The 12,756-nt window shown below is 42.9% G+C and overlaps 1 protein-coding gene across 1 annotated transcript in view; it reads right to left on the bottom strand.

Annotated features, from left to right (window-relative positions):
* Positions 1-2,646: 2,646 nt before the first annotated feature.
* LOC131188738 (galectin-9B-like) overlaps positions 2,647-12,756 on the bottom strand; it is a 28,169-nt gene continuing 18,059 nt past the window's right edge. Inside the window, exons 8-12 of the mRNA XM_058164243.1 lie at positions 11,888-11,932; positions 7,637-7,681; positions 5,729-5,817; positions 4,265-4,427; positions 2,647-3,169 (exon numbers count right to left, since the gene is read on the bottom strand). Coding sequence (XP_058020226.1) covers positions 3,023-3,169; positions 4,265-4,427; positions 5,729-5,817; positions 7,637-7,681; positions 11,888-11,932 — 489 coding nt within the window. The 3' untranslated portion in view covers positions 2,647-3,022. The remainder of the gene's footprint in view (positions 3,170-4,264; positions 4,428-5,728; positions 5,818-7,636; positions 7,682-11,887; positions 11,933-12,756) is intronic.

The raw sequence follows: 12,756 nt of genomic DNA, 5'->3' as shown, positions 1-12,756 counted from the left end.
ACTGTGCAACAGGACTTGAATAAAAACATTTGTGAGTTTCTCATTGGCACTGTTCCTTTTTCTGCTTGACTGTGTAAACTTTGAAGAAATAACTGTCCATCCTAGTCTAGCAGAATTCTCCATTCTCTGTAGTGTTCTGAGTGCTGCATCTGGTGTCAGAGCTAGAATGCCGAGGAATCAACTCCCAATTTTTAACTGATTCACATCTGGATAAATTTGTAGTTTCTCTTGACAAGATGGGTATCACACCTCCACACCCTGGGCTGTTCTTCGTGGACTAGCTTTTTCCATCTTCTTTTAAAGACCCCCATAATCCCTTGCGGGGTGGCGTCTTGGGCAACTGAATGGAGCTGAGGGTTTACTGGCCGGATGCCCTTCCTGTCGCCAATGTGGAGATTGTTTCAGCAGATATATTCTCATTGTGCCCAGAGAGAGAAATATCTGCCTCTATCTAGAATCCAACTCACAGCCTCCTGATTGTGAGGCGAGAGCTCCACCTCTAGGCCACCGTACCACTCTATTAAATACTCTGACATCAACCAAATAAACTGGGCACCATCTGTCAGCAATATTATTGGCACTTGTCCCGTTGAAAGTTCTTTTCCCACTTATTTAGCCCAAAGCAGCAAAAAGGAAGTATACAATCCTGAAATTTCCATTGTGTCTAATTCAGAATCAGAATGCCAGTTTATCACACTTGAATCAGCAAACAAAACTAGATATGAACAAAACTTGTTTATTCAAACAATCAGATTGGAAGGGGGGGGGAAAACAAACCTGAATTTATATGATTCTTAAACACTGAAAAGAGCATTTATTCAAACTTTTGGTAGTAAAACTCAACATTTTACATTTTACATCAATTGCACATCTATCCAGGGGTCAGATGAGCCACGGTGGCGCAGTGGTTAGAGTGCAGTACTGGAGTACAATCAATAGATTAGAAATGGGGAAATACATACTGAAGATAGTCGCAACCATCAAGGAAACTTAAACCATTCTGTCCGAAAACTTTCCTTTTCATCAGCAATACCTGCAACCCAGAGTTACAAATCAGGCAGGGTGCCAGAGCCCCTAGTGGAATTAAAATAGTTAAAATGCAACAATAACTATCAGCAGCCAACTTTTGTTCATTAAGTGAATCCCTTTAGCAAAGAGGTCATTTAAGCTCTCCAGAAAGTCGGTGGGCATATTTGGGCTACAAAATGCCGAGCTAAAGAGACAAATTAAGAAAATATATAGGGGACCCAGGTTCAAGTCTCTGCCCTCCCAAACTTTTTCAGGATCGCAATAAAATTAGTACATGCCACAGATATCTAAATAAACTTCAAGCCTGGTGCCATGTTACTAAGCCTTATTATCATGTGAGAAAACTAAAATGAATTGGAAGGAGGATCCACACCCCTACCTCCTTTTTTTAAAAAAAATCTTATTTTAAGTGAGTAATCATGTGCTTTGCCCACTCAGAAGCAACACAAGCGACTCCTGTCCCAAAGGTGCTTTTTTAAGAGGCAACTGGACTTTCTGGAAACCAAGAAAGTCCAGTTGCCTCTTGAAAAAAGTACCTTTGGAACAACCACGACCTGGATGACTGGAGAATCCCCATAGACAAGAGACTCCTGTGCTTAGTGAACTGACAAAGCAGCCTTTCCCACCCAGGAGAAGTAATCATTAGATCCATTGGCACCACTAAAAGATATCAACTGGTCTCACTCCCCTCACAAGATATCCTAAGGAAATCATCCAGATTTAAGGAAAGACTGTGTTGGAGGGAAGAGGGAAAGACGCAGCTTGAAAAAGATTTTTTTTCTAGGCAGCATTGCTTAACTCTATCAGGCAGGCAGCTTTCCAATCAGTGGGGGAGGGGGGGTGGAAACTTCCCGAAGTCTCCCTTTTTTGTAAAAAACAAAGAAGTCAAGTCTAGCCAGATCACTCTATTTAGAGAAGATTATGGATCCAGGGAAGAATGAGCCCCTCAATTGCCCCATCCAACCCTTAATTGGGGACGGAGGAGGCAAGGAAAGGCTGATAGAGGATTCAGCCATGTTGGAAGTACACCCCAAAAGGACAGTGCCAGGAACCACTTTTGTTGTTGTTGTTAGTTGCAAAGTCGTGTCCGATCCATCGCGACCCCATGGACAACATTCCTCCAGGCCTCCAGGAACCACTAAAGCAGTGTAAAAATCTTAAAACCCCTTTAAAAAAGTCAAGGCCTGAAGTAAAAGTACCAGCAAAGGAAAAAAAAAATTCCAGAGAAACTGCTCAGACTACAAGTCTGGGCGTACTGCCAAGCACCATTAACAGCTGTTACAATGGTAAGAAGGTTTAACCACAGAGGCAGTTTCTGAAAACTCTTAAACTGGGCAATAAAGATAAGCAGGATTAGGCTAGAGACAGCACACAGAGGCACACCAGAATGTCGCCTTCCTGACAGGATTAACCCCTTAAGGTGGGGGGAAACAAAAGACTGTTGGAAGGAGATTTCTTCCAACAGCTGGTTCACCAAACTGCTCAGAAAGTTAACTACCAGTTCTCACAAACTGGTGTGAACCAGCTGAATCCCACCACTGCATCTGTCCAAAAATAGAATAGAATAGAATAGAATGTTTTATTGGCCAAGTGTGATTGGACACACAAGGAATTTGTCTTGGTGCATATGCTCTCAGTGTACATAAAAGAAAAGATACGTTCATCAAGGTACAACATTTACAACACAAATGATGGTCAATATATCAATATAAATCATAAGGATTGCCAGCAACAAAGTTACAGTCATGCAGTCATAAGTGGAAAGAGATTGGTGATGGGAACGATGAGAAGATTAATAGTAGTGCAGATTTAGTAAATAGTTTGACAGTGTTGAGGGAATTATTTGTTTAGCAGAGTGATGGCCTTCGGGAAAACACTGTTCTTGTGTCTTGTTCTGATGTGCGGTGCTCTATAGCATCGTTTTGAGGGTAGGAGTTGAAACAGTTTATGTCCTGGATGTGAGAGATCTGTAAATGAACGTCTATTGACGACGTTAAGCCTGGATGTTGGTCAATGTTATGTCACCGCCCACTTCGAGCAAATTTATCTGATGCAGGTTATGTATGCGATGGTTGTAGTTAAACTGATGATGTCCATTCACAGCCACCTTGAAGCAGTGTGCTTCACACTGAATACAGATCTATAAAAAGAAAATGCACATTTGTGATCATCTTAATGAGACCCGATTATATAACCCAGATCTTTAAATTTTTATAACATCACAAATTATCCATTTCCCAGACAACAAAGCAGCACAGAAGCACCTGCAAGATTTGATGATGGCCCCAAAAGTCACTAAATGATGAGTATCCAGAACAACTAAAAGTAACTTTGATACAGATTTTAACTCAGTTCTGAGACTTTAACCTCATGCATGGATTGGTACTGCACCGCAAATTTGGATTTATCTTAGAATCGTATTTCAATTTTACAAATTTAAATCAGAATAAATGCTTAGTATGGTAATAAGGATGAAATGGATACATTGTATTATACTATATTATTTATACATTATATTATTAGTAACATAGCATAATGTATTATTTTATTTGGCGATTTATGTTGTGCTAACCATGGTTCTGATATTTTTTACTAGTTCAGATTTAACAGTGATTTTAGTTGGTGACTGAATTGTGAAATAGTGTTTTGTTTGTCCACTGTAAAAATAGTTGTAAAATCAGGTCTGGTAACCGGATGACTTGACTTACAACCACACCAGCTTATGACCAAAAATCGAGTCCTAATTTTCATTGTAAACAGTGCAGCTTTTAAAGGAGGATTGTTGTATAGGCGAACCAAGGCAGGGGTGAAATGCTCCCGGTTCTGACCAGATCTGGCGATCCAGTAGCAATCATGGCTGGTAGTTCGGTGATCCGGTAGTGATGTCCAGCTTCCCCCTTTGTCCAAGAATGGAATTTAAATAATAATAATATAATAAAGACTGAGCACTACAAAAATTCCAATAAAATGGACATAGTTAAAAGAATTAAATATAATTAAATAAATGACACCACCCTGGTGTCATTACTTCCTGGTTTTAACCAGGAAGTAATGTGTTTTTTCCCTCCTGCACATGTGCAGAAGGTTTTGTGCAGGTGCAGAAGGTTTTGTTTTTCACTCCTGAACCAAGGACCCTGAAGTTCATGTATTAGGCTAGCCTGATAAATGCAAATTTAAGTCAGTTCGCACAATCATCTGGCCCAGGTGGAGCAACCCAGGTGATGCTTTGACTTACGGTAAAGGGTTGGCCACGCAACAGAGGCATCCCACAGGGCAGGTGTCGCTCTGCTGAGCCCCAGCACATGTTGAACTTAGAGTTTCGAACAATCACGTTCTGATCAAATCGTGGGTTGAGATGGAAAGCAGTATCGTTCCCCACTTTCAGATTGATGTGGAACCTACATAAAAAGACCCAAATGTTGCACTGCACTATTAACAGGAAACTATCCACATCCTGAAACTACACAATGAACAGTCCAATTTCTGAAGATATTATATTGCTGATTCAAAAGCCATTATTAATCTCAAAAGTGTGTGAACCTGGTGAGCAAGAATCTTTTTGCCAAATAGATTCTTTTTTTTAAAGATTTCATCAAGAGATCTCCACTTCTAGAAAAAAGGGGTCACTTGATAGATGATAAATAGATATAGATAGGAGGGAGGGAGAGAGAGAGAGAGAGAGAGAGAGGGAGGGAGGGAGGGAGGGAGGGAGATGATACAGAAATGATATAGATGATAGATACAGATAGATTAAAAATAGATAGATAGTTCAGGGGTGCTATTCAGCAGGTTCAGGAGAACTGGTAGCAGAAATTTTGAGTAGTTCAGAGAACCAGCAAATACCACCTCTGGCTGGCTCCAGAGTGGGGTGGGAATGGACATTTTGCAATATCCTTACCCCAGGAGTGGGGAGGGAATGGGGATTTTGTAGTATCCTTCCCCTGCCACATCCACCAAGCCATACCACGCCCACCAAGCCACACACACAGAACTGGTAGTAAAAAAAATTTGAATTCCATCACTGAGATAGATAAATAGAGACAGATAAATAGATGATAGAAATAGATACATAGATAGAGATACTGTACATGATATAGAGATAATCACATCATACCCTATCATGCATGGAGGGTGACTAGTAATGATTTTTTCTTTTTATTTGCACTTGAAAAAAAAAATAAAAGTAGAGCAAAGTTCATTTTATCATATTTAGTACTTTTGGAATGAGTGTGTGCATGCCTGGGTGTGTATCCTTTCCACTCATTTTATTTCATAGGTCAAGGTAACAGACGTGAACCATGAACGCTGGTGACAGAGGTGTGTTCCTTCCGTCACTCCACTGGCTGGGCTTCCGGTTGGCCAACTTTTTTCCTGGAAGGAATATTTAAGAAGTATCGCCAACTTGCTCTAGGCACGCTGGTGTTCGTTTGCGGGAGCCCTTTATCACCTGTTGATGGAGCCTCGCTTTATTTTTTCCCCCCAAACACTTTTATTTACTTTTTGTGGCTAAAGATAAAATACAAAACACAGAAACACACGTGCATTAGACATTCGCCTCTAAGATGTTTTTTCAAAAGGCAACTGACTGTTTTTAACTGTGCAGCCCAAGACCATTCATTTGAAAGGAATTCTGAATAAATGAATCCGGAATAAAACTGTGTGGAAGGAAGTTTTAACAAAAATATTTCTTAGGGTTTACCTGTGAGCACAAGGGGACACAGAACCTGAGACGATTATTGATTTGGATGGGAAAAAGCCCCCACAGATGGTAGTTCGGTAAGGGAGAGACTGTGGAGAGAACACACACACACACAAACAATATTAGAATTAATCTGAAATTTTTCCCATTTTGCACCTTCAAGTTATCAATCAGAATTTAGCAAAGGCCGATTGGTGTATACAGGGGTTCAGTGGAGTGGGTCTGAAAAAAATCAAAATGTCTGAGGCCACCACATAATCAAATCCCTGCTCTTTTTAATGTGGATGCTCATTTACATAAAAAGAGGACTGAGCTTCTATTGACATGTTGACTGTTTTGATCTCCTCCTGGGGACATCTTGGATTATCCACCTAAGCATAGCTTTTTCCCCTGAGAAAGCACCAATGGTCCTTCCTGGTCATAGTTGTACACGTCCACTGATGGCCTTAGTCTCTGGCTAAGATTTTTTCCAAAGCACCAAGGCCGTACTGCGATTCACTGCTGACCTCTTAAGATTTTTTTTCAGAAAGTATTCTTGCCCAAGCCATTCAGATTTCCCACAATGCCCAAGGATCCTAGTTAAATCTGGTGCATTGTGGGAAATTCCAATGATGCTGAAGCCCAACCCCCAGCACTGATTCCTTCCTATTGCAGCTCTTATTAGAAAAGATACATCAGATTACTAAGGTTGGGTTCATTTTTATTAGATATTTTAGATTTATGCCCTCCTTATCTTCTGGAGCCTAACCCTAACCCTAATCACTATGAAACCATCTTTCCAAACAGCCACAGATACTAACAGATTAACAGAGTGTTGTGACTCTGTTGGAAGGGACCTTGCAGGTCGTCTAGTCCAACCCACTGCCGGAGCAGGAGACCCTACATCTGCCTCTACCTAGGATCAAACTCACAACTTCCTGATTGTGAGGCAAGAGCTCCACCTCTAGGCCACAGCAGCTGGGTCCTAATGGGCTTATGTTTCCAGTGTCTTTCTCCCCACTTGGAACTGAACCTAGATGGACATTTCTTCCAATATAACAGTGACACAATGGCTGGTTGAGCTTCTGAGAGAACAGCATGCCCAAAGACCCCCATGGTAGATGAGGGGCTTGAAGCTGACTGCAACACCTAACTCCCACCCACGTTTGCTCTCCCACATGCTCAATCCTTAAGACATGTTAACAACTCCTAGTTGTTGAGTTCTTATACCAGGCGCAGCCTATACTAAATCAATCACATTATGGCTGAATGCAATTGTCAGGACTGCCATCATTTTGTTGAGTTTCACTTTGGCTGTCAGCCTTGAGGGTGGTGGGGAGTCAAAGGGGAGGGGTTTGAATGCTTGAGGGAAAGTGAAAGTAATGAAGCCAACTACTCATCCCATCCAGAGACATCAACTCAAGGTCAAAACTCTGGGAATGGAATGCAATGAGTCACCAACCCACCTGCCATTGAAGCACCTGTTCCCAAAACTATTAGTTCAAATATGTTTGGACAATAAGGGACCAGGGGAGGAGAGGAATTGGATGGGGAAAGTTAACCAGGGGAATTTTGGCGTGCAAACTTTAGTTCTGGGTTTTGCTCATTGTAATCCACTTGGCTTTTAGTAACAGTATACCTTTCACTACAAACGGAGTCGAGGATCTTTCTTGACTAAAGGACCAAGTCAGAGCAGGTCTGACAGTGATGTTCTGATTCACATAATGTGCAAACATGGTGACTGGGTTCCCATGCTGAGCCAAAATTCCTATCCATGCTCCTTTGTGCCCATTTTAGAGGATTCCTATCTGAGTAATATCAGATCCCTAAATGTCTGGGACTTTGACTCTCATAATTAGGGTTGAAATCCTTCATAATTGATGGGCCAGAAAAAAAATGACATATTGCAAATATTGATAAAAGACTTACATAAATTTGTGGCTGAAAGCATTGTCCAATTGGATAGGCAATTGGCTATGAAGAAAAAAAAAATCAGGATTTTACATGAGCAGGTTTTTGATTTTTTTTTTTAAAAAAAGAATTCCAAATATACACATAAGCCAAACATTTATCAAAAAGCTTGGGAATCCAGCAATTCTTTAAAGCAGGTCTGATAGTAATTCCTACTCAGTAAGACACATTTTTAATCCTGGTTTCTCCTCTTCCTGCAAGACTTAATTGCTTTCTTATGCCAGCTACAAAATGTTTGCCATTTTAGTTACCCATAATGCCCTCTGACAACCTTACCTAGGAAATTTCGATAGCAGCTCACAATGGGTACTCCGGTTTCCCTAAAGCTCCAGAGCAGGGTTTGGCAACCTTAAACACTCAAAGAGCCATTTAGACCCGTTTCGCAAAGAAAAGAAAACACCGGGAGCCACAAAACCCTTCCCATGCTGGACGATTTCCTGAACGGTCACAAAACTAGCATACGTAGTTGAATTAAACATTCTGTTTTCTTCTGAAACTTTTCTTTTCTTGGATTTATCCATGGTTGGCCTACAGGGAGTCGAAAAGTTCAATAAATTGTGTGCTGGCAGGTGTCGCACGTTGGCAGTTGTGATGCATATTTTGAGCGACAGGGAGCTGCAGCAAAGGGATGAAAGAGCCACATCCGGCTCCAGAGCTGCAGGTTGCTGACCCCTGCCCCAGAGTAGGGCAACATCACTGCCAGGATGCAAGGACCAGGTCGAGCATGAGTAAAAATTTGCCAGCCAAGAGCTCTCTACAGCTGTTGTTCCTGTATTTCTCAACCTTGGCAACTTTTAAGATGTGTGCATTTTAATTCCCAAAATTATCCAGCAAGGAAGAAACTGACTCCATACATCTTAAAGTTACTACAGTTGAGAAACACTGAACAGTGGACACTGATGCTAGACTTGGTCTCAAATTCTTGGCAACTGTCTTCTAGCGTTTCCCAGCCACCAATTCCGCGTTATTTTGCATATTTCATTTATGTCACTGTTCATTTTAGTCAAATAGCTCTTGAAGGTATCACACCAGTTGAAAAACTTACCATACCTGCTTTAGCAGAGGCAAATTGGGAGACATTTGTAGGCATCTGGTACAATCCACAAAGACACCACATACATTATGATGTCATTGCACATCTTCCCTTTTGTGTCAACTGTGTGGTGATACCACACCAGGGGTGAAATGCTACCGGTTCGGACCGGTTTGCCCAAACCGGTAGTAAAAATTGCTACCGGTTTGGCCAAATCGGTAGTAAAAAAAATGCTACCAATTCGGGCGAACCAGTATTTCCAACGATCAGCTGTGCCATATGATTTATATTTGCTAGAAAGCAGTAAATCCTGCTTTCTAGCGAATCTAAATCGTGCGGCACAGCTGTTCCCTCCCCTTCGCTGTTATACTTACCTTTGCAGACTCAGAAAAGGCTTCTTAATCCTCCTTTTTCAGTGTTGCGCAGTAGCGCCTTTGGCGCACGCGGCGCATGCGAAGCAAACCGGTGGTGAAGCAAACCGGCAGCAGACTTCAGAACATTTCACCCCAGCACCACACCATGGGCTGCGATTCACCTTGCAACTCCCAGCTCTCTGAAGTGGAACCCAACTGTCATCTATCCCTGCCAATGTTTATGAATGGAATCTTCCCGTTCTCATCTCTCTGTATCTCAAAACATTGCTCAGTGTGGCAGAGTCCTAAACAGTAAAGACTGTTCTGCTCTCAGCCGAGTTTGTATATCTGTAGGCGATTATTGTTCTCTAAACATGTATTGAGCTCCATCTCGTGGCCAAAGATAAAATTGTTCATTGTTTAGAAAGTTGTTACTAATGTTGTGGCTCTACAGAATGCCCATCCTCACTCATTCTGTGGGGGGTGGGGAGGGGGCCTAGGTCCATCCTGAGAAGCCAGCCTCCATTTTCTAACATTCTGAGGAAGCAAAATCACCTGGAAGAATCCAGCCTAATCTGTGGCGCTTATTCACCGGAGGACAAAAATCCATCTCCCAGATACATATAGCATTGCTAGTGAAACGTGGACTTTATCCTAATTAATTAATTAATTGTTAATTGTTATGCTCATCAGCAACTCAATACTGTTTATTTTGTATTTGGGTTCTTACTGCATGTACTGGCTTGTGGGGCTGCCCTTGAGACACTCAAAGGACCGGGACCCAGCACCTCAGCCCTGGCCCAGGCCAACCAGATGCTAATCTATAACTCAATGGCAGCCATCTGGGCCAGAAGGCGGTCAGCCATAATCCTCAAGGTAGCCCTGGAGCTGGCAAGGAATTGCCGTGCTGCGTCAGCCCCGCCCTCTGGAATGAAGGAAGGAAAGAAGGAAGGAAGGAGAAGGGAATGAGAAGGAGAAAGGAGAGGGGAAAGAGGGAAGAAGGAAGGAATGAGATGGGAATAAGGAGAGAAGGAGAAAGGAAGGAAGGAAAGGAGGAGATGGGAATGAGAAGGAGGAAGGGGAAGGGAAGGGAAGGGAAGGGAAGGGAAGGGAAGGAAGGAAGGAAGGAAGGAAGGAAGGAAGGAGATGGGCATGAGAGAAGGAGAAAGGGAGGGAGGGAGGAAGGAAGGAAGGGAGGGAGGAGATGGGAATGAGAAGGAGGGAAGGGAAGGAAGGAAGGAAGGAAGGAAGGAAGGAGATGGGAATGAGAAGGAGAAAGGAGAAAGGAGAGGGGAAAGAGGGAAGGAAGGAAGGAAGGAAGGCGATGGGCATAAGGAGAGAAGGAGAAAGGGGAGGGGAGGCGAAAGGAAGGAGGGGAAGAGATGGGAATAAGAAGGAGAGTAGGAGGAAGGGGAGGGAGGAAGGAGGGAGGGAGATGGGAATGAGAGGGAGGGAGGAAAGATGGCCACACCCACCCGGCCCCCCAACGTCAACTACAACCCTGATGCTGCCCTCAGCTCCCGGTACAGTCAGCTGAGTCCTCGGCTGACTGTTGGGGGCGAGTCATTGGCCCTGATGGAAGGGGTGCGCAACTTGGGCGTCCTCCTGGATGAACGGCTGTCTTTTGAAGATCATTTGACGGCCGTCTCCAGGAGAGCTTTCTACCAGGTCCGCCTGGTGCGCCAGTTGCGCCCCTTTCTAGACCGGGATGCCCTATGCACGGTCACTCACGCCCTCGTGACGTCTCGCCTGGATTACTGCAATGCTCTCTACATGGGGCTCCCCTTGAAGGGCATCCGGAGGCTGCAGTTAGTTCAGAATGCGGCTGCGCGGGTTATAGAGGGAGCCCCTCGTGGCTCCTGTATGACACCAATCCTGCGCAGACTGCACTGGCTACCTGTGGCCTTCCAGGTGTGCTTCAAGGTTTTGGTAACCACCTTCAAAGCGCTCCATGGCATAGGGCCGGGTTATTTACGGGACCGCCTACTGCTACCGAATACCTCTCAGCGACCCGTGCGCTCTCACAGAGAGGGACTCCTCAGGGTGCCGTCAGCTAGGCAGTGTCGTCTGGCGACGCCCAGGGGAAGGGCCTTCTCTGTGGGGGCTCCCACCCTCTGGAACGAACTCCCCCCAGGACTCCGTCAACTTCCGGACCTCCGAACCTTCCGTCGCGAGCTCAAGACACATTTATTCATCTGTGCAGGACTGGCTTAGATTTTAAATTTATAGGGGTTTTTAAATTGGTTTTTTTAATATTCATATTTAGATCTTTTAATAATTGGGCATTAGAATAAGTTTTTTAATGATTATCTTAATTTGTATATAAATGTTTTTATGTGCCTGTGAACCGCCCTGAGTCCTTCGGGAGATAGGGCGGTATACAAATTTGAATAATAAATAAATAAATAAATAAATAAATAAATGAAATCAGGTTGGACACCCCTGACCTACAACGATCTCAGAACTACTTCAGGCCATTTAAATTTACCAGATTATTTCTAATTTTTTATTTGTTTGCTTGTTAGATTTATATCCCATCTTTCGTTTAGGAGCATTCCTTTCCCCAAACCCTCTACCACAACAACCCTGTGAGGTAGGTTGGTCTGACAAACAATAGGTGTTCCTATGTCATCCAGTTTGGAAACCGGGATTTCTTTAGTCTAACATCTTAATCACTTCACCACACTGGCTAAGGCTATTCCAACTAGAATATTTCTCTACTTCCTTCTGCATGGTCTAAGAACAGTTACAAACAGGGGAGAAAAAAAGGAAACATTTTCACAGGGGTTTTTTTTTTCTTAAGAAAAGGACCATATATCATACCTGTGAGGGTGTTGGGCAAATTGGTTTGCAACAAACTGGATGGGTCTGAATAAAAAACAGAAATCAAAGGAAATTGTATGAGCAAGTATCAGAATGAAGAGCTACTTTGAGGTCAGTGTTTGTCAACCTCAACAATTTTAAGATGTGTGGCCTTCAACCCCCAAAATTCCTCAGCCAGTGAAAAATGCTTCTTAGATGGTACAGGTAGTGTTGCTTAATGAGCGGTCATTTAGCGACTGTCCAGGATTATGACAACACCCCTCCCCAAAGGTATTTATAACCTGGTTTCTGACAGAGGAATACACAAACACCTCTAGTCACATGACCACATTTTGCACACTTGGCAATTTAATAAGCAGTCATTGAGCATGTTTGCAATTTATATATGCTGGTTTCTAGCCTTTTTGGTTGGTTTCTGCTAAAAACATACCCACGGGAGGGGACCCCCTTTATGACTGCAGCTCTAACTTTACAGTTGCTGTGTTTGCTTAGCAACTGTCACAAAAAAAGCTCATAAAATCAAGTCAGTCACGTGGATGCCTCAAGTTATGACAATCATGGCTTACAACAGATAGTTCTAGATTCCATTAGTCTATGGACTAAAGGACTAAAAATGTGGTGCTTTCTGACATTCTAATCACAACAATCTCGCTAAACTTCAAAAGATAGAGAGGTGTGATAGGTTCTCCAATGCCACTGGTCCTGTCAGAGCATCCAAAGGGATAAAAAAAAATCAAGATGGCGTCTAATGCCATGCAATCAAAGTTGTATCTCTGTTGAAGTGCATGATGTCTGTGACACACAGGAGAGATTGTTTATTTATTTATTTATTTATTTAAATTTTTATACCGCCCTTCTCCCGAAGGACT

This window comes from Ahaetulla prasina, chromosome 1, assembly GCF_028640845.1.
Source record: "Ahaetulla prasina isolate Xishuangbanna chromosome 1, ASM2864084v1, whole genome shotgun sequence".
Taxonomy (NCBI): Eukaryota; Metazoa; Chordata; class Lepidosauria; order Squamata; family Colubridae; genus Ahaetulla; species Ahaetulla prasina.
Note: the sequence above shows the minus strand (reverse complement) of the source record. Positions and strands in the feature narration are given on the sequence as shown.